At 40.5% G+C, this 26,017-nt stretch overlaps 1 protein-coding gene across 8 annotated transcripts in view; it reads left to right on the top strand.

The window, feature by feature from the left end:
• IGF2BP2 (insulin like growth factor 2 mRNA binding protein 2) overlaps positions 1-26,017 on the top strand; it is a 153,798-nt gene that overhangs the window by 108,242 nt on the left and 19,539 nt on the right. For 5 of the 8 annotated variants that reach the window (XM_053918177.1, XM_053918181.1, XM_053918183.2 and 2 more), the window contains 8 exons: positions 842-893; positions 4,899-4,962; positions 6,952-7,224; positions 9,103-9,237; positions 15,661-15,741; positions 17,571-17,693; positions 18,027-18,162; positions 21,166-21,294. In XM_053918177.1, coding sequence (XP_053774152.1) covers positions 842-893; positions 4,899-4,962; positions 6,952-7,224; positions 9,103-9,237; positions 15,661-15,741; positions 17,571-17,693; positions 18,027-18,162; positions 21,166-21,294 — 993 coding nt within the window. The remainder of the gene's footprint in view (positions 1-841; positions 894-4,898; positions 4,963-6,951; positions 7,225-9,102; positions 9,238-15,660; positions 15,742-17,570; positions 17,694-18,026; positions 18,163-21,165; positions 21,295-26,017) is intronic. The other 3 variants (XM_053918180.1, XM_053918178.1, XM_053918179.1) reach the window with 3 other exon arrangements.

Genomic DNA, 26,017 nt, shown 5'->3' with positions numbered 1-26,017 from the left:
CTCTCTCAGGTTCTGTCTCCGCAAGCACCAACAAACTGTGAAACACAGTGTGCCTGCTTTGTGATTTTTCTCTCATGGGTTTGTAAAAACATTTTTACCTTTTTACTGATTTAAAAAAAAAAATCCATGGAACACCAAGAAAAATAGGAAGTTCTTTGTTAATTTGAGCAGGGTTTTTTGTTTAGTTTGAATTAATTGCTATGAATAACAGTTTAGATTTATTTTCTGAGTTGTGAAACTTCATATAAGATTGCTACCTTAAAGTGAAATAAGATAGAATCTGAGAAGTGGCCTTGTTGCATTATTTAAAAACAAACTACGTGGTGTTTTATTCTCCAACCCAAACGAAGTCAAAATAACCGTCAAGAAAAGAGAATGTTCTAATATTTTTATTACTTAAAAAAAACTTTTTATCACTGAAAATGTCAAACATACACACCCCATTGCTTTGTAGAATAAGGAGAGTCCTAAGACAAAACCAAAGGAAGATGGTAAAAGTTTTCAAAGAAAAGTGAGCCTTGTACTTCATTCTGCTTCTCATTTCAACACCGGTAGACAGGTTCCAGCCATCATGATGAATATGATTGACAGTTACTGAGACTCCGAAATTCTGCTGTAATTGCAGTAAACAGATATTTTGGGAGTCGATAAGCAAATGAAAGTCCCACATATTTATTCAGTTCTTACTGCTTTTGTGGAAGACCTGAAATACCAATTTAATGATACTATTACTATAACCGTTCCTGTTTTGCTGTAATTTATTTGCTCGGGGTAACCATGGTACTACTGTTGCAAGTACAATCTTGTTTTCCTACTCTGACACTGAAGCTCTCTTTTGCAGGTATTGGATGGACTTTTGGCTCAGTACGGGACAGTGGAGAATGTCGAACAAGGTAATGAGTGAGGAAATGAGCTTACCAAATTTTGAGAGGAATGTTGTTGTATTTCTTACAGGCTGGGTCAACTCCTGGGAGAAATAGTAAGTTCACACTCCTTTGAAACAAGCTTCTTAGAGTATATGTTCATATATCTGTGTGTGAGAGGTATGGATATATCTGTATGGATATAGCTATGTAATTTGTTTTTTCAAGGAATATATAATAACTTCTCAGGCTGTTTTTTAATACTCCATAGTGTGCCATGGCTGATGTGGCTCAGTGGATTGAGCGCCAGCCTGCAAACCAAAGGATCGCCAGATCGATTCCCAGTCAGGGCACATGCCTGGGTTGTGGGCCAGGTCCCCAGTAGGGGGCGCAGAAGAGGCAACCACACGTTGTTTCTCTCCCTCCCTTTCTCTCCTTCCCTTCCCCGCTCTCTAAAAATAAATAAATAAAATCTTTAAAAAAATATACTCCCTCACTTAGTCGAGCACTGGACACACACTGTCGGGCTGGTATAACGTGACCCGCATGGACACAATCGGATTTACACTATTACAACTTTCTTCTTCCCAGCTAAGAAAGACAGATCTCTCATGTGTTGGAGTGAGTTTTTCTCAAGAAGTAGGACTCCTACACCAGAATCTGCTGGAGTGCTTCTAAAAATGCATATTTCTGGGGCAAGAGTTCATGAATCTGTGTTTTAAACAAGTACTTCCAAGTGATTTTTGTGTGCGCTCAAGTGTGGGAGCCACTGTCTTGGGAGTAATGTTATAAATGCCTAGAAAATGCATAGGGGGGCCCCCTACATGGAATTTATTTATAAAAAATTGTTTATTCTTAGTGTTTGAACTTCAGTCACCTACAAAGTACTCTCCATTTGATGTAATACGCCTATGGAAATGTTTTTTCCACTGCTCAAAACAGTTTTTGAACCCATTGATTCTGATGCCTTTTAGTGCTTCTGCTGTTTTTCTTTCAACTATTCCACGTCACAAAAACCTTTTCCTTTGAGGACTTTTTTTAATCCAGGGAAACAAGAAAAAAGTCACTTGGAGTGAGATTGGGTGAATAGGAAGGGTAGGGCAGGGGAGTCATGCCATTTTTGATCAAAAACTGCTCAACACTTAGTGTGGTGTGGTCAGGTATGCTCATTATAAATCAGCCATCAAGAAATGGGCAAACGTGTTAAAAGTCTTTAAAAAAATTCACTGAAGTCGAACGCAGCCTCTCACAATAACGCCAGCTGCTACACTGATACAGATGGGTTCCTAGAACACTCACCTAGCAGGAAAGCCTGCACTATGTAGGGGTCCACCCTCCAGAAGGTAATTCCAATTCTGGGGAGGTTCCTCTCATATTCTCCTGCTGCCCTTATTTTTACCTTCTATAACATGAAATACCGTGGTTTTAAAAAGAAAAAAATGGGTACCTGTTGCTGATATATTATGTAGGTCTTTATAAGAGTCTCAGAAAAGTAGATTCCAAGTTCCTGGTATGGCAGATAGTAACATATGTAAAGATTATTTTTGTGTTGTCCTAAAAAGCAGATGTGAATTCAGTCACTTACTGCGAGCCCTTGGAAAAGCCACTTAACCTCACTTTCTCATGACTCAGTTTCTCTGACTCAGTTTCTACATGTGTAAAAGGTCAGGAATAAATCCTACCCCTCCTATATCACTGAGTAGTTGGCACCCAAAGTGATCTGTGTAAGGTATTTGTAGACAGTGGAGCCATGCATAACCTGAAGGGGTAAGGTTCACTTAGGAAAAATCACAGAGAACTCTTTTTCACATGCAGCCTGTTCTGTCTGCCAAGATAATTAACACAATAGCTTTCACGTAGTGATTATTCAGATGTTCTTCATGTCATGAATATTAAAAATATCATTATTCAGTTTCATGCTGCTGACTGCCTGTGCCCAAAGGTGAAGGGAAAGAGCTCAGAGAGAAGGCGATTTACAAAGATTCAATTTCTTGGTTCTTGTTACGTATTTCCCTCAGTATGGAGAAGAAAACATTCTGATCAGGATTGGGTGTATCAGGCAAGATGGCTCTAAGACATGAACCCATGAAAGTTCCTGGCTAAGACCATGTTATAAGTTCAAGACAATGGCATGCGAGGAAGAACTATGTCAGGTCCCTGTGGGCTCTGTGTGCCCACCTTCCACCTGCCTCCCCACTGCAGGGTAGTAGTGTAGAGCTGCTGTTTTGTTCTGTTTCATAGCTGATTTCTGATTCAGCAAGAAAACATTTTCAGTAGTTTTAAGAAACTTTATAAAGCTTTTACATCCAATGAAATAAATTATTTGAATGGAGCTCAGTTCTTTCAAGAGTCAAAGCACTGTCTGAGTCCCTGAAGACAAACATGTCAGAAGACAGAGAATATGACTGAGGACTGAGAAAATCTGAATCTGAGAGTCCTAAGTAGATAGCTTTATTCAGGAAGTTCAGACCCAGCCCTTTCTCCCTTTTGGGGGGTCTGCAGCCTTATCTGTAGCACTAGAAAGCAGCAGAGAGGGAACCACTTTCGCATTCTGTGTCAGTGCTGAGAGCAGACGGCTGTGGGCTACACATGCCCTGTTTTGCACTGTGAAAGCTGCTCTGGGTGAGTGGGGGAGCAGTTGGAGCATTCCCTGGGCAGAGGCCAGGGCTGGGCGCGTCTGTGACAAACGAATGTAGTGGCAATTCTTTGTAAGGATTGCACGTTCCCTCCCCACAACAGAGTGGCGGCTGCTTTGAAGTCAATGGATAAACAGTGTCTTTAACAGTGGTCTTTAACCTTTTTGAGACTCTTACAGAAATTATAAACCAGAAAAATTCATATGTCCACAAATTTGAATCTTGGGGTGGGGAGGGTCAGGTTATAGAGTTCCTGAAGCTCTTCTGTAGATCCAAGATTAAGAATCCCTATACTAAAGGGTTTTATTATTACTTTGAAAAGTAGCTTTATTGTGGTTTTCTTGAATTATCCTTAACTTGATGCTGTTAACGCTAGGTCTCTCAGTAGCTTAAATGTTTTAAAGGAAAGATTTGATTTAATCATGTCAGCTTGTTTGGGGAAAATCAGTATTTTTCCTTTAAGTTTACTGAACTGGAGTGAGAACATTTTATCTTGCCTCTTTTGAACTTACTAACTTCTGACTTTGGGAGAAGAAGCAAGCAATTTTGAGCTAAAGATAAGCCAACTCACAAGAGTCGTTTCTTATTAGCCATTCTTCACGTTTGTGATCTCCCCTTTCTCATGTTGGGATCATAAGTTTTCTTTATTTACTGTACACACACACTCACTAGGTTTAACTCACACAGCCAAGGAGTTCAAAGAGAAACAAAAGTAGTAATTCAATCTTATCAATGAATGAAGAGTTAAAGTTAAAATACTTTGTTATTACTATATATATCCACTTATTTAAAACTAAATACAGATTATAACAAATAAAACTTATACCATAAGTGTGGTACAATATAATAAATTGATACAAACTTTTAGGAAAGTAATTTGAAAATATACATTACAAGTATTATGTTTTTTTACCCATTTATTTTTTCTTCTGTGTTTGGCCTAAAAAAGTGATTCAAAAGAACTCAAATCAATGTTTGCAACAACGGTGGTTTCCAGCAACACTTTTTAGAATAGCAGGTATGGGGAAGGACCCCCTTGTCACCATTTGAGGGATAGTTAGGCAAAAATCATGTCGCAGTTAGTTATTGCAATTCTACATAGGCATTAAAAACAAGAAATACAAAGATAATGTAAATATATGTGTACCCATGCAAAAGTGTTTATCAAATAAGTGAAAGTACAGCTTTGAGTTATGTATACAATTGATTGCAAATGTGTATATACAATTGACTACACATGGCTATGAATGCACGTGAATTAGGATACAGATTGATAGAACTCTAGAGTTAGGGCAATGAATTTTTTTGTGCCTTTTTCTCTAAAGTAAGTCTGTCTACATTGAGCCAGAGGGTGGCAGCTTTTTTTCCTGTGACAGTGTAATTTTTCCCTCTCTCCTAGTTAACACAGACACAGAAACTGCCGTTGTCAACGTCACATACGCAACAAGAGAAGAAGCAAAAACGTAAGTGGCTTTGGGCTTCCTTTTACATGTTTTGGAGGGTTGTCTTTGAAGTCCATTGAGTCCCATGTTTACAAACCTTTTCTGCAAAGGTGTGCAGCTCTTTGACAGGTCCCTGGAACTCCTGGGCATTTATACCAGGATGTCTGTTTGTTGATTGTGCAGAGACTTTATCCTGAAAAAATGCTAACCTGTGGCCTCAAAACCCAGGTGGGAGCTATGTCTTGATGCAGTCAGGAATGGAGAGCCCCAGCCGTGTGTCAGTGTCCCCTAGAGAGACTCTTCTGCCGACCACCGGGATCCGCTTTAACCTGGTATTTCCTCCATGCACCAGGATAAAGAAGCACAGCCTGTTTTTTATCCACACTAATTGAATGGATACCAAAGCATCGATTTTTCCTCTGTGTAATATACAAAGGGGAATCCACCTCAGTGACATCATCAGCAGGGAGCAGTGTCTGGTGGTGGTTATCAAGGAGCACCCGGCTTGGGTTCTTCTTCCTGTCCCCATTCACTTCTCATCCCCATTCATGACTACGGTGCTTCAGTAGTGGTTAACTTTGAGCCTGGCTCTTAACAGACATGGGATCAAGGTTTTTTAAAAGGCTAGTTCCTTTTTAGAGGAGGTTCTTGAAGTGCCTGTCTGGTCTTCGTCACTAGAATACGGTTACACGTGGTCATACTTTATGGATGTGGCGTACCCTTGGTTATATATCCCAGGATTATAGATTTCTTTCTTTTTCAAGGTTTCAACACACATGAAGACACTATTTAACCCATTTTCATGCTGATAGTTTTCAAAAAGTTAGTTTTGCATTGAAAAAGGCAATAATACATTCGCTACTGACTTTTGCTCACATGTGTAAGCTGGGGCTGTAGCACCTTCACAGTTCTTGTCCAGCTGCCATGTAGATAGGGCCTCTGTGCATGTTACTGTGTTGCTTTTATTGAAATCAAAAGGTGCTGCTTTGAATACATTCACAAACCCTAAACATTAGCCTAGTATAATAGGGTTACTCATTTCACATACTGCCGGGAACATGTAAAAAAATTATTCCACTTCATGTGTAATTTTTAAAATGCAATAGTGGGATAGTATTTATTCCCTATCAAATTAATATTTTTAGGTAATAATATTCTGTACTTTTGAGGACTCAAGGAAACCAATGTTCTCTTAACTACTATAGGGTAGTAAGTGTTGAAACCTTTTCAGAAGGACACTGGGTAACAATGTTAGAATCCTGCATACTCTTTGATCCAGCAACTCCACTGGGAATTTATCCTGTGTGCAAAGTTGTGGTTGCAAAGATGCCCATGGCAACACTGAATATAATAGTAAAAGATTGAACTTTATATATATATATATATATATATATATATATATATATATATATATATATATATATATATATATAAATATGTGTATATGTAAAACAATGGAGGATCATTTGCAAAAGACGTGGTAAATCAATAGAATGTTAAATAGCCAGTAAAAATTAAATTGTAGGATAATGAATGCCTTGGAGAATGTTTGGTATATTAACAAATTTTTAAAGGTTAGAAGAAGAACATGTGATAATAATTTATTTTTATAAGTAATATATTTATATTTAAGAAAAGATATAGATGTTAGGACTTTTTCTCATTTGTGGTTATTCGCATCTCAATTTTCAATAATATATGTTATGATAAAAATAAGAGTCATAATTTTACACTGATATTAAAGAGTCTTTGGTAAGAGGGAGATAGCCTTGGGTGGAGAAAAAAGCAGAATGCGTAACTGTGTATCAAGTCTGACCAGGCCTGTAGATCGTGATTAACTGTTAGCGACGACCACTGAGAGAGCAGAGGTAGCATCTCTCGTGCCCGGCGCTGCATCCAGGCGTTTACACAGGCAGCTAGTACAGGAGAGTAAATGAGTCAATCCAGTGATCCGGGGGTCTTCTCTGACATTACTCTCTAACAAAGCTCGCTGTTCCTTCTGCATTGCAGAGCCATCGAGAAGCTAAGCGGGCATCAGTTTGAGAACTACTCGTTCAAGATTTCCTACATCCCGGATGAAGAGGTGAGCTCCCCTTCGCCCCCTCAGCGAGCCCAGCGTGGGGACCACTCTTCCAGGGAGCAAGGCCACGCCCCTGGGGGCTCTTCTCAGGCCAGACAGATTGATTTCCCGCTTCGGATCCTGGTCCCCACCCAGTTTGTTGGTGCCATCATCGGAAAGGAGGGCTTGACCATAAAGAACATCACTAAGCAGACCCAGTCCCGGTACGTGCCTCCGGGGCTTCCTTTGCTTCCTTCTGAGGGTTCTCCTGAGTGCTGGTGGGTCCCAGCCATCCTCATGTGGCTATTGCTTGCATCAGCAGTGGGGGGCTGTGCTGTATGGGATGGTGGCTTCTTTAAACAGAACTATTAACAGACTAACAGAAAGCTGGGGGCTTTAATGAGCTTTCATGCCAGTTGCCTAAAGGTTATACCCCAAAACACTAAAGGTTCATAAAGAAGGTACTAATGACCTCACAACCAAGAATTATTCTTACAAGCAAACTAATGCTTATGAATGCATTTATTTCTAAAACAGAAGAAGTATGGAGCTTTGTGGGATCCTAGAAGCCATTTATCTTAGCTCTTACCTCCTCTGCTGAGTCAGAGTGCTGGGTGGTAGTCATTCTTTGCGGCCACCTAGGTAGACTCACAAATAGCTACATAAAGGAAGTGGGTGAATCACTGCTATATGTAGCAAGAAGTAAAGTACATTTGCCTTATATTTAGTTTTCTGTCTGTTTAGGGAGACTGAACTGGTAGTAGGAATTGTAGTGATTCAAAGGCCATGTGGAGTTGTGGATTTTTGTGTGTTCATATGACCACACATGATGTAACAAAGCACAGGACTTCGAAACAAACACCCATGTTCAAGTTTGACCACTTAATGGCTTTATGATCTTGAATTTTTTCCTCTCTGAGCATCGATTGCGTCTTCTATAAGCCAAGATTATTGTGAGAACGAGGACAGCCAGGCAGATTGAATGTAATAATCATGATGAAAGCCCTTAAATTGCAAAGCGCCACATAAGTGACAGATATTAGTTAGTTACATGCCTAGTGCGTTTCATTCGGGTCATGCATTGAGTGTCTTGTAACGTGAAAGAGAAAACACTACTTCTCTTAACGCATCTGAGTCACTCCCAAATAATGGGAATGTCCTTGAGTCCCAGAGTTCATAATCACAGGAGTGAAATAAAGAGATAGGAGAGAGGGGAGAGTACTGTCTGGTGATCCTTGTATTTTAAAATCAGCCCTTTTTTCCCCCTCCAAGTTGGCTTCACTGGGAAAGTGATTTGTATTTACATGTCTTTTTGTTCCAAAAATTGTTTCAGGTGGCTTTAAAAGTGCAACAAGTTTAAATAGAAGTGAGGTTAGTTCTCAAAGTGTGTGCCCATTTTTTTTTTTTTGAAGTAGGCCAAAGACTTGGATCTGGGCTTCTGGGCTTTCTAACAGTCAGAGTAAAAGGGGATACAATTAATTTTGTGATTTTGAAAGTTATCAAAAACAAGTAGAGCCACGACTACCCCAAGAAGTCTGATCAAGTCATCAAGCTTTTGAGCTATTAGCTTTAAGGGCCTGGGAGAAGGCAGGCTTCCAGTAGCTAGGAAACCAAAACTCAAGAGAGGCAGAGAGAGAGCATGCCTCTGTTTTCTATCTACACTCCAATATATAAAGCTCACTTGAATTTGGTGTTTGGGTTTGGATTAACATATGGCTTTTAAAAACTGCAATCAGTTCAGAGAGTGGCACTGTGCCAGTGTGCAGAATTACCCTGCTTACTTCACTCTTCACTTCTACGATCGTTTGAAAGACGACACAAAATACTTCGTTACCAAGTTGGCTGGGTGCCTTTGTCCCACAGCAAGCCTCTCCGAAATATTCCCTTCTAAATGGAGCTGCAAAGAACTCAAGTTTGGCACAAGACCCCCTGCGCTGCTTGCCGCCTCCTTGGAGAATGGCATTGGTTGCAAACATGCTGATGACACTTCCTTGTCTGTCTGGGTCCTTGCTGTGCGTTGGCTGCTGTGGCGCTGTCTTGGGACTAACTAGGATCCTATCCCAGATGATGCGGTGCTATGGCTCCTGATTCTTTCCCCACAGGGTAGACATCCATAGGAAGGAGAACTCGGGGGCCGCAGAGAAGCCCGTCACCATCCATGCCACCCCAGAGGGGACCTCTGAAGCGTGCCGCATGATTCTCGAAATCATGCAGAAAGAGGCTGACGAGACCAAACTGTAAGTTTGTGTGCAAGGCCCAGACCGTTCCACAGAGAATAAGAGCAGGTGCTCGTCCACTGAGCCCGAGACAGTTTTTACAAGCTCTAACTCTATTACTAAGCAAAGTGGGGGGGCGGGGGGGGGGAAATTTTTAAGAAATTTGTTTCCAAAGAGAATATAGTGGAAAACAGATCTTGTGTATTTATAATATGGCTGTTTCTCCTGTGTATTTCTCCTGGTGATCCGAATGCTTTCATCACTCACGGGTTATAATTACTGGTAGGGATACCTGGACCCGGGCTGCCCAGTGTCATGCAGTGATGGAAATGCCTCATGTCTGCACCGTTCAGTACAGTAGCCACTTGCCACGTGGTGGTATTGAGTGCTTGAAAAGTGGCTAGTGCAATATGGAAACTGACTATTTTTTTTTTAACTTACTCAAATTTGAACAGTCCCCTGTATGGCTAATGCATTGGGTAGTGCAGGTATAGAAGGTAACATCATCATCAAAACCATCATTTCCCATTCTGGGAAAGGTTTTTGTCACCTGCTTCTAAACCACTTACACCCTTTAAAAACTGGATTACGTTTCCGTTAGTAGTAGAAACAGCTATCCCAGTGGCTACTTCATTCTCCTTCCTTTTTTTCCCCTTCCATGTCCTTCACTTTCTTTCCTTTTACAAAATACTTCTTAGGATTCCTGAGTGTTGTTCCGATTTGAAGAACAAATATAGTTCTTACAAAGGTAATTTTCTTTGTATTACAAATGAGTTAATGGTAACGGAATAGATAATATAATAGAAAAGGCTCTGTGTCAGATTCGCAAAATCCACTTATGGGCACTGGTGGCAGATTTACACAGAAGCACTGAGGGATGAAGAGAATATAAAATTAATGCAGCAAATAATGTCAAATAAGAGTGTTCCGAAACCACAAACATGGAAGTAGTCCTGAAAAGAAAAACACTACAAATCTGTTCTCAGGTTTCTAACCTTTCACTTAGGAATTATTTACTCTATTTCGGGCTTTTGAAACCCACCCAAATTCCATGGCTTCACTTGAAGAAGCCCCTCCCTCGTCCAAGTTATTGCAGACTTTACAAATAACACCCTCTTTGGTCCTTCAACCTGAGTACAGGCAACTTTCAATATTCTAAATAATCAAAAAGACTGATTTCTAAATTGGATTTTTAAGTTTTTGTATAGAGCCAGGATGGAGTGTGAATGTCGTGGAAATGCCTGTGTTGAGTGCCCCGTGGGCCTGGTGCTGTGTGGGACTTGAGGCTGCGGTCCTGAACAAGACCCAGTTCCTGCTTTCGTGGAGCTCACGGTCCGCTGGGAGAGGTGTCCGCTGAACAGCCCCACCAGTGTGTAGTTAAGCACACCCGTGGAACAGGGAACGTGCTGACAATGGGGAATGGCTGCTTATTACTGGAGGCCCTAAAGGGGGCACAGCAGGAGGTTTGGGGACTTCAGAGAAGGCCTCCCTGTATAAGTGACATGTAAACTGAGCCCTGAGGGCGGTGAGTAAGAGGTGGAGGATGTAGGCGAAGAGGGATCCTAAACTTTCTTTTTATTCATTTATCAAATATTACTGTGCCTGGCACTGTTCTATGTGCCATTCAACAAAGTTGAACCCCCCCCCCCAAAATGCCTGCCCTCCTGAAATTACATCCATCTTTAAGGCAGTAATAATGCATCTGTTAGATCCTTTTGATTTCAGTAACAGAAAACATGAGTAGCATAAGCAATAAGAAACCATTATTATGCCACGTAACAAGAAGTCCTGAGGTAGAGCAACTCCAAGGTCAGTTGAGTCCTGGACTCAAAGACCCTTGACTTTTCTTTCTGTTTTACCTTCTTCCGGGTGTCTGATACTTTCCTGGTGATGACAGGATGGCCATAGTGGTTTCAGACCTTGTGTCCCCACAGAATACTACTCAGAAGTTAACAGACAAAGCTTCTCTTTCTTACTCTTCTTTTTTCATTGTGGTAAAATCCCATAACATGAACTTTACCATCTTAAGCATTTTTAAGTGTACAGTTCAGTAGTGTTGAGTACATTCACGTTGTTATGAAACAGGTCTCCAGAACTTTCTCATCTTGAAAACTGAAACTCTGTAGCCATTAAACAGCAACTCCGGTTTCCCCGCTCCCTCCATCCCCTGGTAGCTACCATTCTGCTTTTTGTTCCTATGAATTTGACTACTTTAGAGAACTCAGATAAGTGGAATCGAACAATATTTGTCTTTTTGTCACTGGCTTTTTTTTTTTCACTTTACATGATATCCTCAAGATTCATCCATGTTGTAGCCTGGACAGGATTTCCTTTTTAAGGTTGCATAACGTTTCATTGTAGGTATATGCCACGTTTTGTTTATTCGTTCATCCATTGATGATTTGGGCTGCTTTCACCTCTTGCCCATTGTGAAGTGCTGTTAACTACCATGGGTGTGAAGATCTCTTTGAGACCTTGCTTCTAATTCTTTTGGATAAATACCCAGAAGGGAATTGCTGGGTCATATGGTAGTTGCATTTTAATTTTTTTGTGAAGCCTCCATACCACTTTCCATAGCACTTGCACCATCTTACAGTCCTTGTCCACCAACAGTGCACAAGGGTTTTGATTTCTCCACATTCTCACCAACAAAAAACTTGTTATTTTTTGTTATTTTGATAGTAGCCAAACTAATGGGAATGAGGTGGTATTTTGTACTCACAATACCTCATGATGGTTTTTGTTTGCATTTCCTTTTTTTTTTTTTAATAGAAGCCATCTTTATCCTTTTTTTAAAAAGATTTTATTCTAGAGAGGGTAAAGGAGAGAGAAAGAGAGGGAGAGAAACATCAGTGTGTGGTTGCCTCTCGTGTGCTCCCTACTGGGACCTGGCCCACAACTCAGGCATCTGCCCTGACTGAGAATCGAACTGGTGCCCCTTGGTTCACAGGCCGGTACTTGACCCACTGAGCCACACCAGCCAGGGCTGTCTGCATTTCTTTTATGATGGTGATGTTGAGCATCCTTTTTATGCTTTTTGGCATTTGCAGATCATTTTTGGAGAAATGTCTGTCAAGTCCTTTGCACATTTTTCGAACAGATTATTTAATTTTTTTGTTGAGTTGTAGGGGTTCATTATATATTCTGGATATTAATCCCCTATCAGATATATGATTTGCAAATATTTTCTTTCACTCCGTAGACTGTCTTGTCACTTGGTTTTATTCTTTGATGCAGAAAAGTTTTTAAGTTTGATATAGTCCTATTTGTTTATTTTTGCTTTTCATTTCTCATGCTTTGGTGTCATATCCAAGCAACCATTGCAGGTCCTGGTCAAGTGGCTCAGTTGGTTAGAGCCCCATCCAGATACACCAAGGTATGGGTTCTGTCTCTGGTCAGGACACATATAAGAATCAACCACTGAGGCCCTGGTTGGGTAGCTCAGTTGGTTAAAGCATTGTCCCGAACTCCAAGGTTGCTGGTTTGATCCCCATAGAATCAACCAATGAATGCATAACTAAGTGGAACAACACACTGATATTTCTCTCTTTCTCTCTCTCTCTAAAAGTCAATAAAGAAAATTTTTTTTAAAAAAAGAAACCATTGCAAAGTCCAATATCATGAAATTTTCCCTGTGTGTTTTCTCTAGGAATATTGTAGTTTTAAGTTTTACATTTAGGTCTTTAAAACATTTTGAGTTAATTTTTGTATATGGAGTAAGATAAGAGTCCAGCCTCATTTTTTTTGCTTATGCATATCCAATTTTTCTAACACCATTTGTTGAAGAGACTGTCTTTTCCCTATTGTGTAGCCTTGTCACAAATGGCAAAGATCATGTGACCATTTTTGTGAGGGTTTATTTCTAAGATCTCTGTTCTGTTCCATGATACCAATACCTCACTGTTTTGATTACTATAGCTTTGTAATATGTTTTGAAATGAGTTCTCCAACATTGTTCTTTTTCAAAATTGTTTTGACTACTGAAGGTCCCTTGAAATTCCATACAAATCTTAGAATGAATTTTTCTATTTCTGCAAAAGTTGCCACTGGGATTTTGATAGGGATTGCATTGTATCTGTAGATCACTTTAGGTTGGGTGGACATTAAAACAACATTAAGTCTTCCAGCCCATGAATATAGGATATTTTTCCATTGTTTTCTCTTGTCTTATATTTCTTCCAGCAGTGTTTTGTCATTTCAGTGTATATAAGTCTTTTATTTCCTTGGTTAGGTTTATTCCTAAATATTTTTTTCTTGGTGATGCTATTGTAAATGAAATTATTTGTTTAATTTGTTTTTCAGGTTGTTTATTTTTAGTAGATAAAAACACAATATCCCGTGACATTGTAGAATTAGTTAATTCTAACAGGTTTTTGTGGAATCTTTAGGATTTTTAACATAGAAGATCATGTCATCTGTGAAAGAGATAATTTTACTTCTTCCTTTCCAATTTAGACACTTTCATTTCTTTTCCTTAACTAATTACTCTGGCTAGGACATCCACCACTATGTTGAATAGAAGTGGTGAGAACAAGCATCCTCAGTTTGTTCCTGATCTTAGAAGAAAAGCTTTCCGTCTTTCACCATTGAATACGAAGTTCATTGTGGAGTTTTCATAAGTAACATTCACTATGTTGAGGTAGTTTTATTCTATTCCTAGATTGTTGAGTGTTTTCCACATGAAAAGGTGTTGAACTTTGTCAGATGCTTTTTCTCTATCAGTTGAGGTGGTTGTGTGAATTTTGTTTCTCATTTTGTTAATGTGGTGTATTCCATTGATCAACTTTTATATATTGAGCTATCCTGGCCTTCCAGGAGTACATCCCACTTGGTCATGGTGTGTAATCCTTCTTACATGCTTTCAATTCAATCTGATGGTCATTTCAAAAGTATTTTTGCAGCAACATTCTCATTAGGAATATTGGTCAGTATTTTATTGTTTTTGTTTTGTTTTTGTTGAAGCGTCTTGTTTGGCTTTAATAGTAGAGTAAAGCTGGCCTCGTAGAATGAGCTTGGAAGTGTTTACTCCTCTAAAGTCTTTTGGAAGAGGGGAGAAGGACTGATTTTAGTTGTCTGACCTGGGCGTTTCCATGTTGGGAGGATTTTGATTATTTACTAAAATTTCCTTGCTCATTATTTGTCTGTTCAGATTTTCTGTTCATGTTTTGATCTTGGTAGTTTCTGTGTTTCTAGGAATTTATTTCTTCTAGGCTATAAATTTGTTGGCGTGTAACTGTTCAGAGTATTCTCTTATAATCACTTTTTGTTTCTGTGGCATCAGTTGGGATGTCCTCTCTTATTTTTCACTTTATATGAGTGTTGTCTCTCTTTTTTCTTAGTTCACCTAGTTGAGCTGTCGATTTTGTTTACCTTTTCAGAAAAACAAACTCTCGGTTTTACTGATTTTTTCTTTTGTTTCTTTATTCTCTAATTTGCTCATTTCTGCTCTAATCTTTATTACTGCTTTTCTCATGTTAGTTTGGGTTTCATTTATTCTTTTTCTAATTTCTTGAGGTATAAAATTGTTGATTTGAGATTTGATTTTATTTAGCTTTTTAATCATTCAGCTATGTTTTGATTGGGGAGTTTAATCCCTTAGCATTTAAAGTGAACACTAATAGGGGAGACTGAGAATTGCCACTTTGTTCACTTGTTTTTCTGTGTCTTGTAGCTTTATTGTCCCTCCTTTCCTTTCTTACCTCCGTCCTTTGTGTCTTTGTTTCTGGGTGTTTTTTCTTTTTTAGTGATAATGCTTTGATTCCTTTTCATTTCCTTTTGTGTATGTTCTGTAAGGGTGTGTGTGTGTGCATGTGTGTGTGTGTGTGTATATATATATATCTCACTGTGGTTATATAAGAACATCTTAAAATTATAACATTCTATTTTAAACTGATAATAAAACTTCATTTACATTAGGAACTTTACTCCTTTACAACTCCACCTTCTACTTTTTTTAATTGAATATAAGGTGACCTTGGTTAATAAAATTATGTGGGTGTATAAGTCTATAATACATCATTTGTATATTGTATTATGTATTCACCACCCCAGGTCAAGTCTCCTTCCATCACTATTTATCCCCCTTAAACCTTCCTGTACCTCTACTTCATTATTGATGTCACAAATTAATTTTTATGTATTGTATACCCATTAAATATTACCGTTTTTGTCATTTAAATTTCATGCATCAAAGTTACTGTAGTGAAGGTTACTATATTTGTGTGTTTTTATTAGAGAATCTTAAATTTTCATATGGCTTTGTGTTGCTGTCTACTGTCCTTTCATTTTAGCTTAAAGGATTCCCTTTAGCATTTCTTGTAGAGCTGTTTTGATAGTAAGAAACTCCCTCGGTTTTGTTTATCTGGGAAGGTCTTAATTTCTCCTTCATTTTCGAAGGACAGTTTGCCAGATACAGTATTCCTGGTTGACAGTTTTTTCTTTTAGCAGTTTGAATATATCATCCCACTCTCTTCTGGCCTGCAAAATTTCTGCTGAGAAATCCACCGATAATATGGAAACTCCTAGGTATGTTACTAAACACTTTTATCTTGCTGCTATCAAGATTGTTTTTGTGCCCTGGCTGGTGTGGCTTGGTGGATTGGGCACCAGCCTGGAAACTGAAAGGTCACCAGTTTGATTCCCAGTTGGGGCACATGCCTGGGTTGTGGGCCGGTCCCTGGTTGGGGGCGTGTGAGAGGCATCCGATTGATGTTTCTTTCACACATCAATGCTTCTCTCCTTCTCTTTCTCCCTCTCCCCCCACTTCCTCTAAAAATAAGTTTTTTAAATATTTTATAAGACAGGATTGTCCTTTGTTTTTGACTTTATACACTGGGGTTATAATGTACCTCAGTGTGGTTCTCTTTGGATTTTTGCTAGTTGGAAGTTTTTGAGCTTCTTGAATCTATATGTCTCTTTCTTTCATTAGATTTGGAACGTTTTCCATCATTATTTTTTCAAATAAGCTCTTCACTCCTTCACTCTCTTCTCCTTGTGGATTCCTGTGATGTGTATACTGATCCACTTTATAGTGTCTCCTAAGTCTCTTAGCCTCTGTCTACTTTTCTGCATCGTTTCTCTCCTCTGACTTGATGATTTCAAATGACCAGTGTTCCAAATTTGTGGATATTTTATTTTGCCTGGTTATGTCTGCTGTTGAACCTTTTAAATGAAATTTTTAATTTAATTATTGTAATAATAGCTTTATTATTTGTTAGGTTGTTTTTTATAGTTTCTGTCTCGTTCTCATTTTGTTCACATTTTCCTGATTTCATTTAGTTGTTTGTGTTCTCTTTTAGGTAATTGAGTTATTTTACATTCTTTGTCAGGTAGTTCGTAGGTCTGCATTTCTTTAGGGTCAGTTTCTGGAGTTTTATTTTGATTCTTTGAATAGTCCATGTTTCCCTGTTACTTTTTATTCTTTGTAAATTTTTTCACTGGGATTTAGATAGTTAAAAAAAAACAACCACCTCTCAGTCTTTGCACACTGGCTTCATTCAGGGGAAGACCTTCACTAATCAGTTGGGCTGCAGGTTCTAGATCTCTTAAACCTTCTTTGATCTCTTTCTCCCCCTGGCTTCTGACTGTGTAACTGCAGCCCTAACATTACCTCTGTTTTCAGCACCTTCCAAACTCAGAGCCAGTCTCGTCAGCACTCCACGTCAGGAGAAACAGAAACCACTGTCTTTGGCAGCCCCCAGACAAGCCAGAATGTTGGGCTCATGGTCCAGTCTTTAGTTTTTGTTTTAAAGGGAGGAGCCCTGGTAGGAAGAATTGCTTTTCAGTTGCTCCTTGCTATGCTATGTAGCTGAAAGAGCATGAACAGGCTCACCAAATACCACAATTTTCCTTCCCCTTTTTCTGGAAGGAATCCTGTCTTGGTTTTATAATAGCCTGGTGCTATAGCATCTCAGCTGCTCTCTAGGGTTCTCACAGAGGTATTTCGACCTGTCGTTATTAACTTGGTATCTCTGTGGGGGTAGGAGCACCTGAAGCTTTCTAGTCTGCCATCTGACTAATGTCATCAACCTTTGTTCCTTTTTAAGAGCAAAGAAAAACTTCCCAAAGCCACTCAGTGGAGTTCTACTTATACCTCATTGGCCATCTCTACCTCATGGACTTATTCCCAACCAGTCACAACAAGGGAGTATAATTATAATCACTTGGCTTGTGTTCATGAGAAGCCATGCACTGGGGTTAGTAAGGAAGTCCTCTTCTTAAGACCATCACCACTTTGTACCTAAACAAAACAGCTTCTATTTGTAAGAAGGAAAAAAACCCAAACCGGGTGATAGCTCTTGGGCAGCAACCGCTGTGCCCACCTTAAATGTTAAATTGTTGATTGTCTCTTTCAGAGCCGAAGAGATTCCTCTGAAAATCTTGGCCCACAATGGCTTGGTTGGAAGACTTATTGGAAAAGAAGGCAGAAATTTGAAGAAAATCGAACATGAGACTGGGACCAAGATAACGATCTCATCGTAAGCCACTCATTCAGACTCATTGTGCCCCGCAAGGGAGTCTTTGATCATTTTTGTCTGGTTTTCTGTAAAATGGGACTGTAATTATAAGTGATAGAACTGTCTCCATAAAAACTCATACATAAATAGTTACAAACATATGTTACTACAGATACGATCTAACCATAAGTCACTGCAAAGATGTGGGGTAAAGTAGCAGGTGTTCCGCGCCACGGAATCTGATGAGGAAACCCAGTCTTCTCCCACCTTCTCCACCAAGACTCGTTTGTGATCCTCTGGGATTTATTTTTCCTTTTGAAAACAGGAAATTTCTCTTTTTCTCCCGGTGGCCAGCTTGCAGGATTTGAGCATATACAACCCCGAGAGAACCATCACTGTGAAGGGCACAGTCGAGGCCTGTGCCCATGCTGAGGTAGAGATTATGAAGAAGCTGCGTGAGGCCTTTGAAAATGACATGCTGGCTGTTAATGTAAGTGCCTAATGCCTTCTTCTACTGGTTTTCACACGTGTTTTCAGGGAGAACCCAAGCCTCTCTAGGAATAATTGTCATTCAGATAGCGAAGAAGCACCTTAAAATAGGTCGGCAGTTATTCCTGCCTTCTTGGGGCAAGCGCATTAAAATAGTCAGGACACCAACTAGTAAATTATGATAAATGCACTGGATGAAGTAGTGTGAAACCATTAAAGTCATAACTTTGAAGATTTTAAAATGAGGAATTGTCTACGATATAACGTCAGTTAGAAAAGAATATATAAAAGAGTGTGTAACTAGGGTTATAGTTATGTAAAGTAATATGGATCAAAATGATTGGAAGGCTACCTAGAAAAATAAAAATAGCTGGTATGTTAGGAAAGTAGGAATTTTTTCACTTTCCAATTTTAAAATTATTTTAAAATTAACTTTTTATCTCCTGCTTACTGATCTGCTCTTTTAGGTGACCCAATAAATCAGGGCTGTCAAACTGATTCTCACTGGGGGCCACATCAGCCTCGCGGTTGCCATCAAAGGGCCGAATGTAATGTTAGGACTGTATAAATGTAACTACTCCTTAACCGTTAAGCAAGAGCTCGGCGGTGCCGCCAGGTAGAAACAAGGTGCCAGGCCGGATAAAACAAGGTAGAGGGCCAGATTCGGCCCACGGGGCCTTGTGTTTGCCACCTGTGCAATAAATGTTGTCAACCACCTCAGCTCTAATACTCCTAACAGACTGATCTGGGTTTCTTCTTCCAGTTATTGCTATCTAGTTCCCATGTGCTAATAGGGAGACACGAGTCAGGCATCAGAAGTCTTAAAAATATTTGTTGATTGGCAAGACTCCACTCAGTAAGTTTTTTTATTTTCTATGATAATGATTTTCTAACATACTGAAGAGGAGAGGATGCTGTGATAAGCCCTCACACTTCCATCATTCAGCTCCGACAGTTACCAACTCCTGGCCTGTTTTGTTGCCTCTGAACCGCCATCCGCTTCTCCGCCCCCTGTGGATGTCCCGCAGCAAATCCCAAACCTGGTGCCACTTCTCAGAGGAGTAGGTGCCGACAAAGAGCTGTGTAGGCTAAACCCCGTTCCCTCATTGCAGCACTTCCCACGGTACCTGCTCCCTTCCTCAGGTCAGCGCTGTGTCCCCCACCCTAGCAGCCCACATCACATGGCACTCCAGAGACAGGATGAGGAGAGGACCCCAGCGTGACCTGCGTTCCCCATCCGTGTGTATCTGACTGTGGAAGTGTCATCCAGTGATCTCATCATCGTCTTCTGGCAGTTGACATCTTGTAATAAACATGTCTTTCTCCAAAAGGGTCTGGGCGCTCCCATCATTGTCCTCTGAGCCTATCACTGAGATTCATTCATGGCTGTATCAAAGTCACATGTTGATAGGTGAATGACAAAACTACTAGATTTTATATACTATATTAAATTGGGTAAAGGTTAAGGATCCTGGCTCTACTATATCAAACATTCTAAAAGAAGGCAAGTTACTAGGTGACCCTAGCCACAGATTAAAAAAATAGAAGAGGTTTGGGGAGACAGAGGGGGTGGGTAAGGTGGACACAGGCCAGAGTGGGTGACCACACCTCTTTGCCTTTGAAGGACTGTGTCGTTAGACCTCAGTGCCATCGCTTGTGTGGCCATTGCTAAAGCACCAGTGGCCGAAACGAAGTTCAGTCCCTTCTGACTCCTGCCCAGAGCAGGAACCGCAGAAAGCATTTCGATGCACCTTCCCGCATTCACAGGAAGATCACATCTTCTCTTTCCGAAGAGCTGAGGCGGAAGTACAATGTTCAGTCCAGGCTCATCCAAAAGGATGACGGCGTTCAGGTGGTACAAGGACTTTACAAAGGACAGCAAATTGGCAGAGCCGTCCAGTTCACAGAAAGAAACCTGTCGTCCACATTGAATGAGTAGAACGGGAGAGAGCCAACGGGGCAACTGTTCGTGTGCGCACTCACCCCAGCAAGGCGCTCATCACTCGACCCCAAGATTCGGGAGCAGAAAACCAAATCTCGCCACGTAGGAAAGCAAAAGGGCAAATACAAGGGAAAAAATTAGAAGGTGCAGGAATAAAGTAACCTTTACTCAACTTGCATGAAAAAAACTTAAAATGGGGGGGACCACCTAGCCTCTAGCCTTTGGGAGCATCCCCATATTTAAATGTGAAATAAACCAGCAAGATGATCACGAAGCTGGCAACTAAATGGTGCAAGAGCCAGAGTTGAGAACCAGCCTGAATCTGGAAGATGGAGGTTACAGATGTGCTGCCTTAGTGAAGGGCCTGCTCTTTCCCTGGACAGAGTTAGAAAAAGACTAGTAATCCAACATGTTTAAGCATGTCCACTCCTCAAATACTTACTGAGTGTGTGCTCTGTCCCAGCACTGAGCACACAGCACCAAGCCAGGCAGTCTCTGTTCACAAGGAATTGTGGTCTGAAGGGGGCGGTGCCTGCACAGGTGACCCGCATACATGGGACGGGCACTTTTTTAAAGAAACGCTGGAATGTTCGGAGAGCACAAAAAGGGCATTCGAGCCGAAACCCTTGGGGTGAGAGAAGGCTTCCTAGGTAAGAAGACACCTAAGCTCAGGTGAAGTGAGGAGAGAGAGAAGCTCATTCCTCACAGGGTGGACAAAGGGTACATGGCCCAGAGGTGAGAGAGGACCGGGACAGGGCAGGTTGGGGATAAGGGGTTAGCAGGAGAGAGACTAGGGGGTGGCCTGGGTCCCCAGGAAGAGCCTCGTTTGCTGTTAAGATGTGTAGATACTCTCAAGAACGGCAGAGGACCTTCGAAGGAACAGCATGTCAAGTTGAGGTTTGGGGAGCCCACCCCAGCAGCAGGGTGGGGAAGGGGTCCGCAGGGCTGGGGCAGAGCTCATCAGGAGTCACTGGTGCCATCCAGACCGGAGATGGAGGTTGACCCAGGCCAGCCGGGGCTCTGGTCTCCTCCCCTCATCTTTTTCTCCATTTCTGTTCCCAGCAACAAGCCAATCTGATCCCGGGGTTGAACCTCAGCGCACTTGGCATCTTTTCAACAGGACTGTCCGTGCTGCCTCCACCAGCAGGGCCCCGAGGAGCTCCCCCCGCTCCCCCCTACCATCCTTTCGCTGTAAGTAGCTCAGCATTCAGGGGCTTGCTCTGCTCTGGGCACCTCCAGGCAGCAGCTGGGTCGAATCCGAGCTAAAGCTTTAACTTGGAGGCAGAACTCATAGGTGACTGTAGGCAGAATCCAACGCTGCTTAGGACTTCTTCCTCATAGAGAGATTAATATTGTCTAACCCTCCTCTAAATAGGTGCTCTTAAACATACTGTGTGTCTTATCTGGGAAAGAAACTACTGCCAAATTCACTAACGATAAGCCTATTTATTGCCAAAAAGGATTTGTTAGATCAAATAAAAATCTTTATGAGTGTTCATTTATTAAAATATTAGGGTGTCTCTTTCTCACCGATGTCTACAATGCAGATGCATTATATTTGAATAATGGGCAGTTTTTAAAAGGAAATAATCCACAGTGTTCATTTCAAAATACTTAGCACAATGCCTGGCATTTAGTGGATTCTCAATAACCATTTATTGTCTGAATTACAATTAATAACAAATAGAAATTTTATGAGTTTTCTCCTTGTTGCTCCCATTCACAAGCATTGTTCAGAATCAGTACATTACCAAGTTGGGGTTCAGGGTACTTGACAGCTTTTTTAATTCCAAATTCTCCATATATAGAGCTTATTTTTGAAGCAAAACTTTATTTCTCCCAATGTTTATGTTGTTTAAATGGGAAGAACCAGGGTGGTGGCCGTTACCCTAACCACTCCTTTCTTTTGAATGCGGGTCTCTGGCACAGGCATTGCAGAGTGAGAATTCCTAGGAGTATCTGTAGAGAGGCGGGGTGGACCTCTCTGCTCTTCTGCCAACAAAATGCAGGCCTGAATTGGCACCCATGTCCTTAGTCACAAGAACTTACGAATTTCTGCAGTCTTGTTTAAATGCAGATCTTCTGAGTCATTTCTAAGTCTTCATGTCATTTATTTAGAGTGATATCCATTTTCCCTTAAACTAAAGATAGGGCCCAATATTGAGACACGTGTGTGTGTGGTGTGTTAGAGGGAGCTAGAGTGTGTGTGCGCGTGTGTGTGTGTGCGCTAGAGGGAGCTTGAGGTGGGTCAGGAGGGACTGTGGCTGCCCCCAGGAGTTTCACGGCTATGGGAGGTGCATGTCCCCATATCTTTGCTGTGAGATTTGAGAATGACTGAGTGTGGTACAATTCCATGGCAATGAAACCCACCTTATTTCCTAGCAGAAAGACTGTGTATGCTGCCCTGGCTGGTGTGGCTCAGTGGATTGAGCGCCGGCCTGCGGTCAAAGGGTCGCTGGTTTGATTCCCAGTCAGGGTACATGCCTGGGGTTGCAGGCCAGGTCCCCAGTAGGGGATGTGTGAGAGGCAACCACACATTGATGTTTCTCTCCCTCTTTTTCTCCCTCCCTTCCTCTCTCTCTAAAAATATAAAATCTTAAAAAAAAAAAAAAAAAGACTGCATATACTGCCTCAGCAGGTAACATAAAGCCTGGCACCCTCTTCACCCTAACAACACAAATGGCAGGGAAAAGGTATAATAAAACAGATCATCTCTAAAACCAATCATCTAAAATAGGGGTCATCATCTTTAGTTCCCATCTTTTTCTTAATGGTTTGTAGCAGCTGATTACATACTAAGGCTGTTAACCATGTGTCTTGTTGTAACTGTCCGACAGCTTATCATTTCACTTTGCTTTATTTGTGATGTCCTGTGCCATAATAATTTAAAATAAATATACTTTGAAACAAACTGTTGCATGAAGTAAAACATAAATGTTTCCCTTCGGCCTTCCTTCTCGAATTTCACCAACCACACCTCTCCAGAATTATAGCGCTGTCACCTTTACACACATTTAGATGTTTTCTCAGCGTACCTACAGTTGTGTTACTGAAAAATACAGATGGGGTCATGTCATGCGCAGTGAATTACAAGTTATTTCTTTACTTTTTATGGGCATCTTTCCATTGCTAGACCTAGTTCTCTTTAATGGCTACTTACTATTCCATTGAATGAATTTACTCTAGTTTTCTAACCAGCACATGATTTTTAGAGATTTGGGTTGTTTCCAGGTTTTCTCTGCTACAAAGTATGTCAGAAGGAATATCTATATTCATAAGTCTTGCACAAGTGTGTGAGTATATGCAAGAGAAAATTCTCTAAGATTGGAATTACTACATCAAAGGGTAGATGCAATTTAAATTCTCACAGATTTCCCTTCAACAGAATTCATGCGGAAATTTTAAGAATTAAAGTAGCTAAATTGGTGGCACTTCCCTTCATGGACTTCTTGCCTGTGAAGTCACGCTGAGGAGGAAGCCTTCTCCCACCCCTGTGTTGTCTTACAGTGATGCATGGTTGCTGATTTTGGGGAATTTTTGCTTATATTTCTGTCTGTAACACAAAGGGAATTTATTTTGACTTCTACTTTGAGACAGGGATCTGGCTGTTTTGTTTTGTTTTTCCCCTAAATGGAGAGCCAGTTTTCCCGCAATCATTTATGGAGTAAGGCACCATTTTATCGCGCGATTCGAAATTTCGGTTTTGTCGTACACGAAACGCCCACTTAGTGACTCCTGGACTCTCTTCCACCATTCATCCCGTTCCACACTGCGGTCACTGGAGTTCTGTATTCTCTCTGACAGTTCTAACAGCAGGGTTAGTTCTCTCTCAAAGAATGAGTTGGAAAGATGACTACCTTCTACTATGCATGGGAAAATTAGAGCATATGTGGGTATTTTCTGCTTCTTGAAGATTTGATAAGACTCTTTTGTGAAACATCTGGGCCTCTAACACTTGTAAGCTTTTTGGTTTATTAATAGGTTTTTGACATGGTTTTGTTGATTTATATTTTCCTGTAAAAGTTTTCATTCCACCTGTCTTTGTATATGTATTGGCATAATGTTACACAGAGCAGACCGCTGCCTTTTAAATCCCCACACATGTGGTTGTATCTCTCTAACTTCTCACATCGTACAGGCATGAGCAAAAGTAGGTTTACTGTTGTGAGTATGTGCAACATAGCTTTCCTTGTGTCATTTATAATTGTTATATTATTTATTTGTATTATGACTGTAAACCTGCTCTTACCCACTGCTGCATGTTTGCGTTTTCTCTTTTTTTCTTAATTTGGATTTGCTAGGACTTTTTCCATTTCTTTAAATTTCTAAGCACTTAAGGGTTTCTTTTTTGTTATCTTACAGTTGTTTCCTGAACTTTGTATGCAGAGAATGTGATGGGAACATTCTGATTTTTGTGGCCTTGCTCATGCACGATCAGTGTTTTTAAATCCTGAGCATTTGGAAGGAGGCACCTTCTGCTGATGGGCTCAAAGCTGTGTCGACAGCAGCAGAGCCAAGCTTCCAATTTATGGCTCAAAACCTCTACATGAAATGTTTTTCCTCTGTGTGACTTACACTTTCAAAGCAGTTTACTGTTCTGCTGCTATGATTATGGTTTTGTCAAATTCATTATTTCTAACAGGTTTTATTTCTTAATGTGTTTGGCCATCTCATTCTAGAAATGATCTCGAATTTCAGTCCAAATCAGCTTTTTTCCTTAATGAATACATAATCTCATAATCCACAGTTATTTAGAATTAATCCTATACCTTTACTGGTTTCTTTGCTCACTGCAGACAGTTTCTTGCATTACATATCCTCTAATTTTTTTTTTGAGTTATTAGTTTCTGTTTGTTTGGAATACTCCCTCAAACAATTTTTTCAGGAATAATACATAAGTAGTATGATTTCTACACCTTTCTATTCTGAAAATGCCTTTCTTTTCCCCTCACTCATGAATGAAAGTCCAACTTTCATTCATGGGTATTTCATTCATGGGTATTTAGAAATTCTGGGTCAGACTTTTGAAAACGTTCTGCATTTGGTTTTTCAGGTAAGTGCACGACCAGCCTGATTCTCTTTCTTTAGTAGGTGACTTGTTTTTTCCATCTGTAAGAGGTTTGCCTTTTGTATTATTTCGCCTTTACCCTTGGAATTCAGAAACCTGAATCTGAGTCCTTCCATCTGCAGATTTGAGTTTTTCTTTGGCTTGGGAAAATCTTTTGCTTCCGTGATTAATTTTAGTATTGCTTCTCCTGATGCCACTGCCTTTGCTCATTCTGGAGTTCCCACTTTATGGATAGTAGATCTTTTCACTCCCTTCATATCTGTAATTCCGTCTTTCTGTTTCGAAGGCGTTGATCTTCTCAGGCACCAATTGGCTTTTCCAAAGTGTCTGTTCTGCTGTTTATACGGTGCTGTTGAGTTTTTACCTCACTAACCATGTTTCTAATTTCCAAGGTCATTCTGGTTCTCTGGTTGGTGTCTTTCATTGCAGTCCACTCAAGCACTGTCTTCTTGAGTCTCGCCAGGAAGTCTGGCAGACTTTGAACAAAAATTCTCCCTCTTTCCCAAAGTAATTCACTGGGGTCATTTACTTGCCTTGTTCCCCTCTTTTATGCCGTTATTCTCCACATACGTCTAAGGAATTTTAACTTTCATGTATTTACATAAACTCAACAGAGCCCTGATACCTTAACATTTTAGAGCTTTCTCATAACATGCACCATGGGCCCCGCCTGACCAATGAACTGGGAATGTTCTGGGTGAGCAACATTGGGTGCAGTGGTTAAGATCATAGGCTACAAAACCAGACAGAGATCTGTGCTCAAACCTTGGCTCTACATCTTGCTATCTTACCAATTTCCATCAGCTCCGGAGGTTGTCCTAGGAGAGCAAGCAGAGGTGGATAAAC

The sequence above is a fragment of the Desmodus rotundus genome, chromosome 2, assembly GCF_022682495.2.
Source record: "Desmodus rotundus isolate HL8 chromosome 2, HLdesRot8A.1, whole genome shotgun sequence".
NCBI lineage: Eukaryota > Metazoa > Chordata > Mammalia > Chiroptera > Phyllostomidae > Desmodus > Desmodus rotundus.
This window is presented reverse-complemented; position numbering and strand designations above follow the sequence as displayed.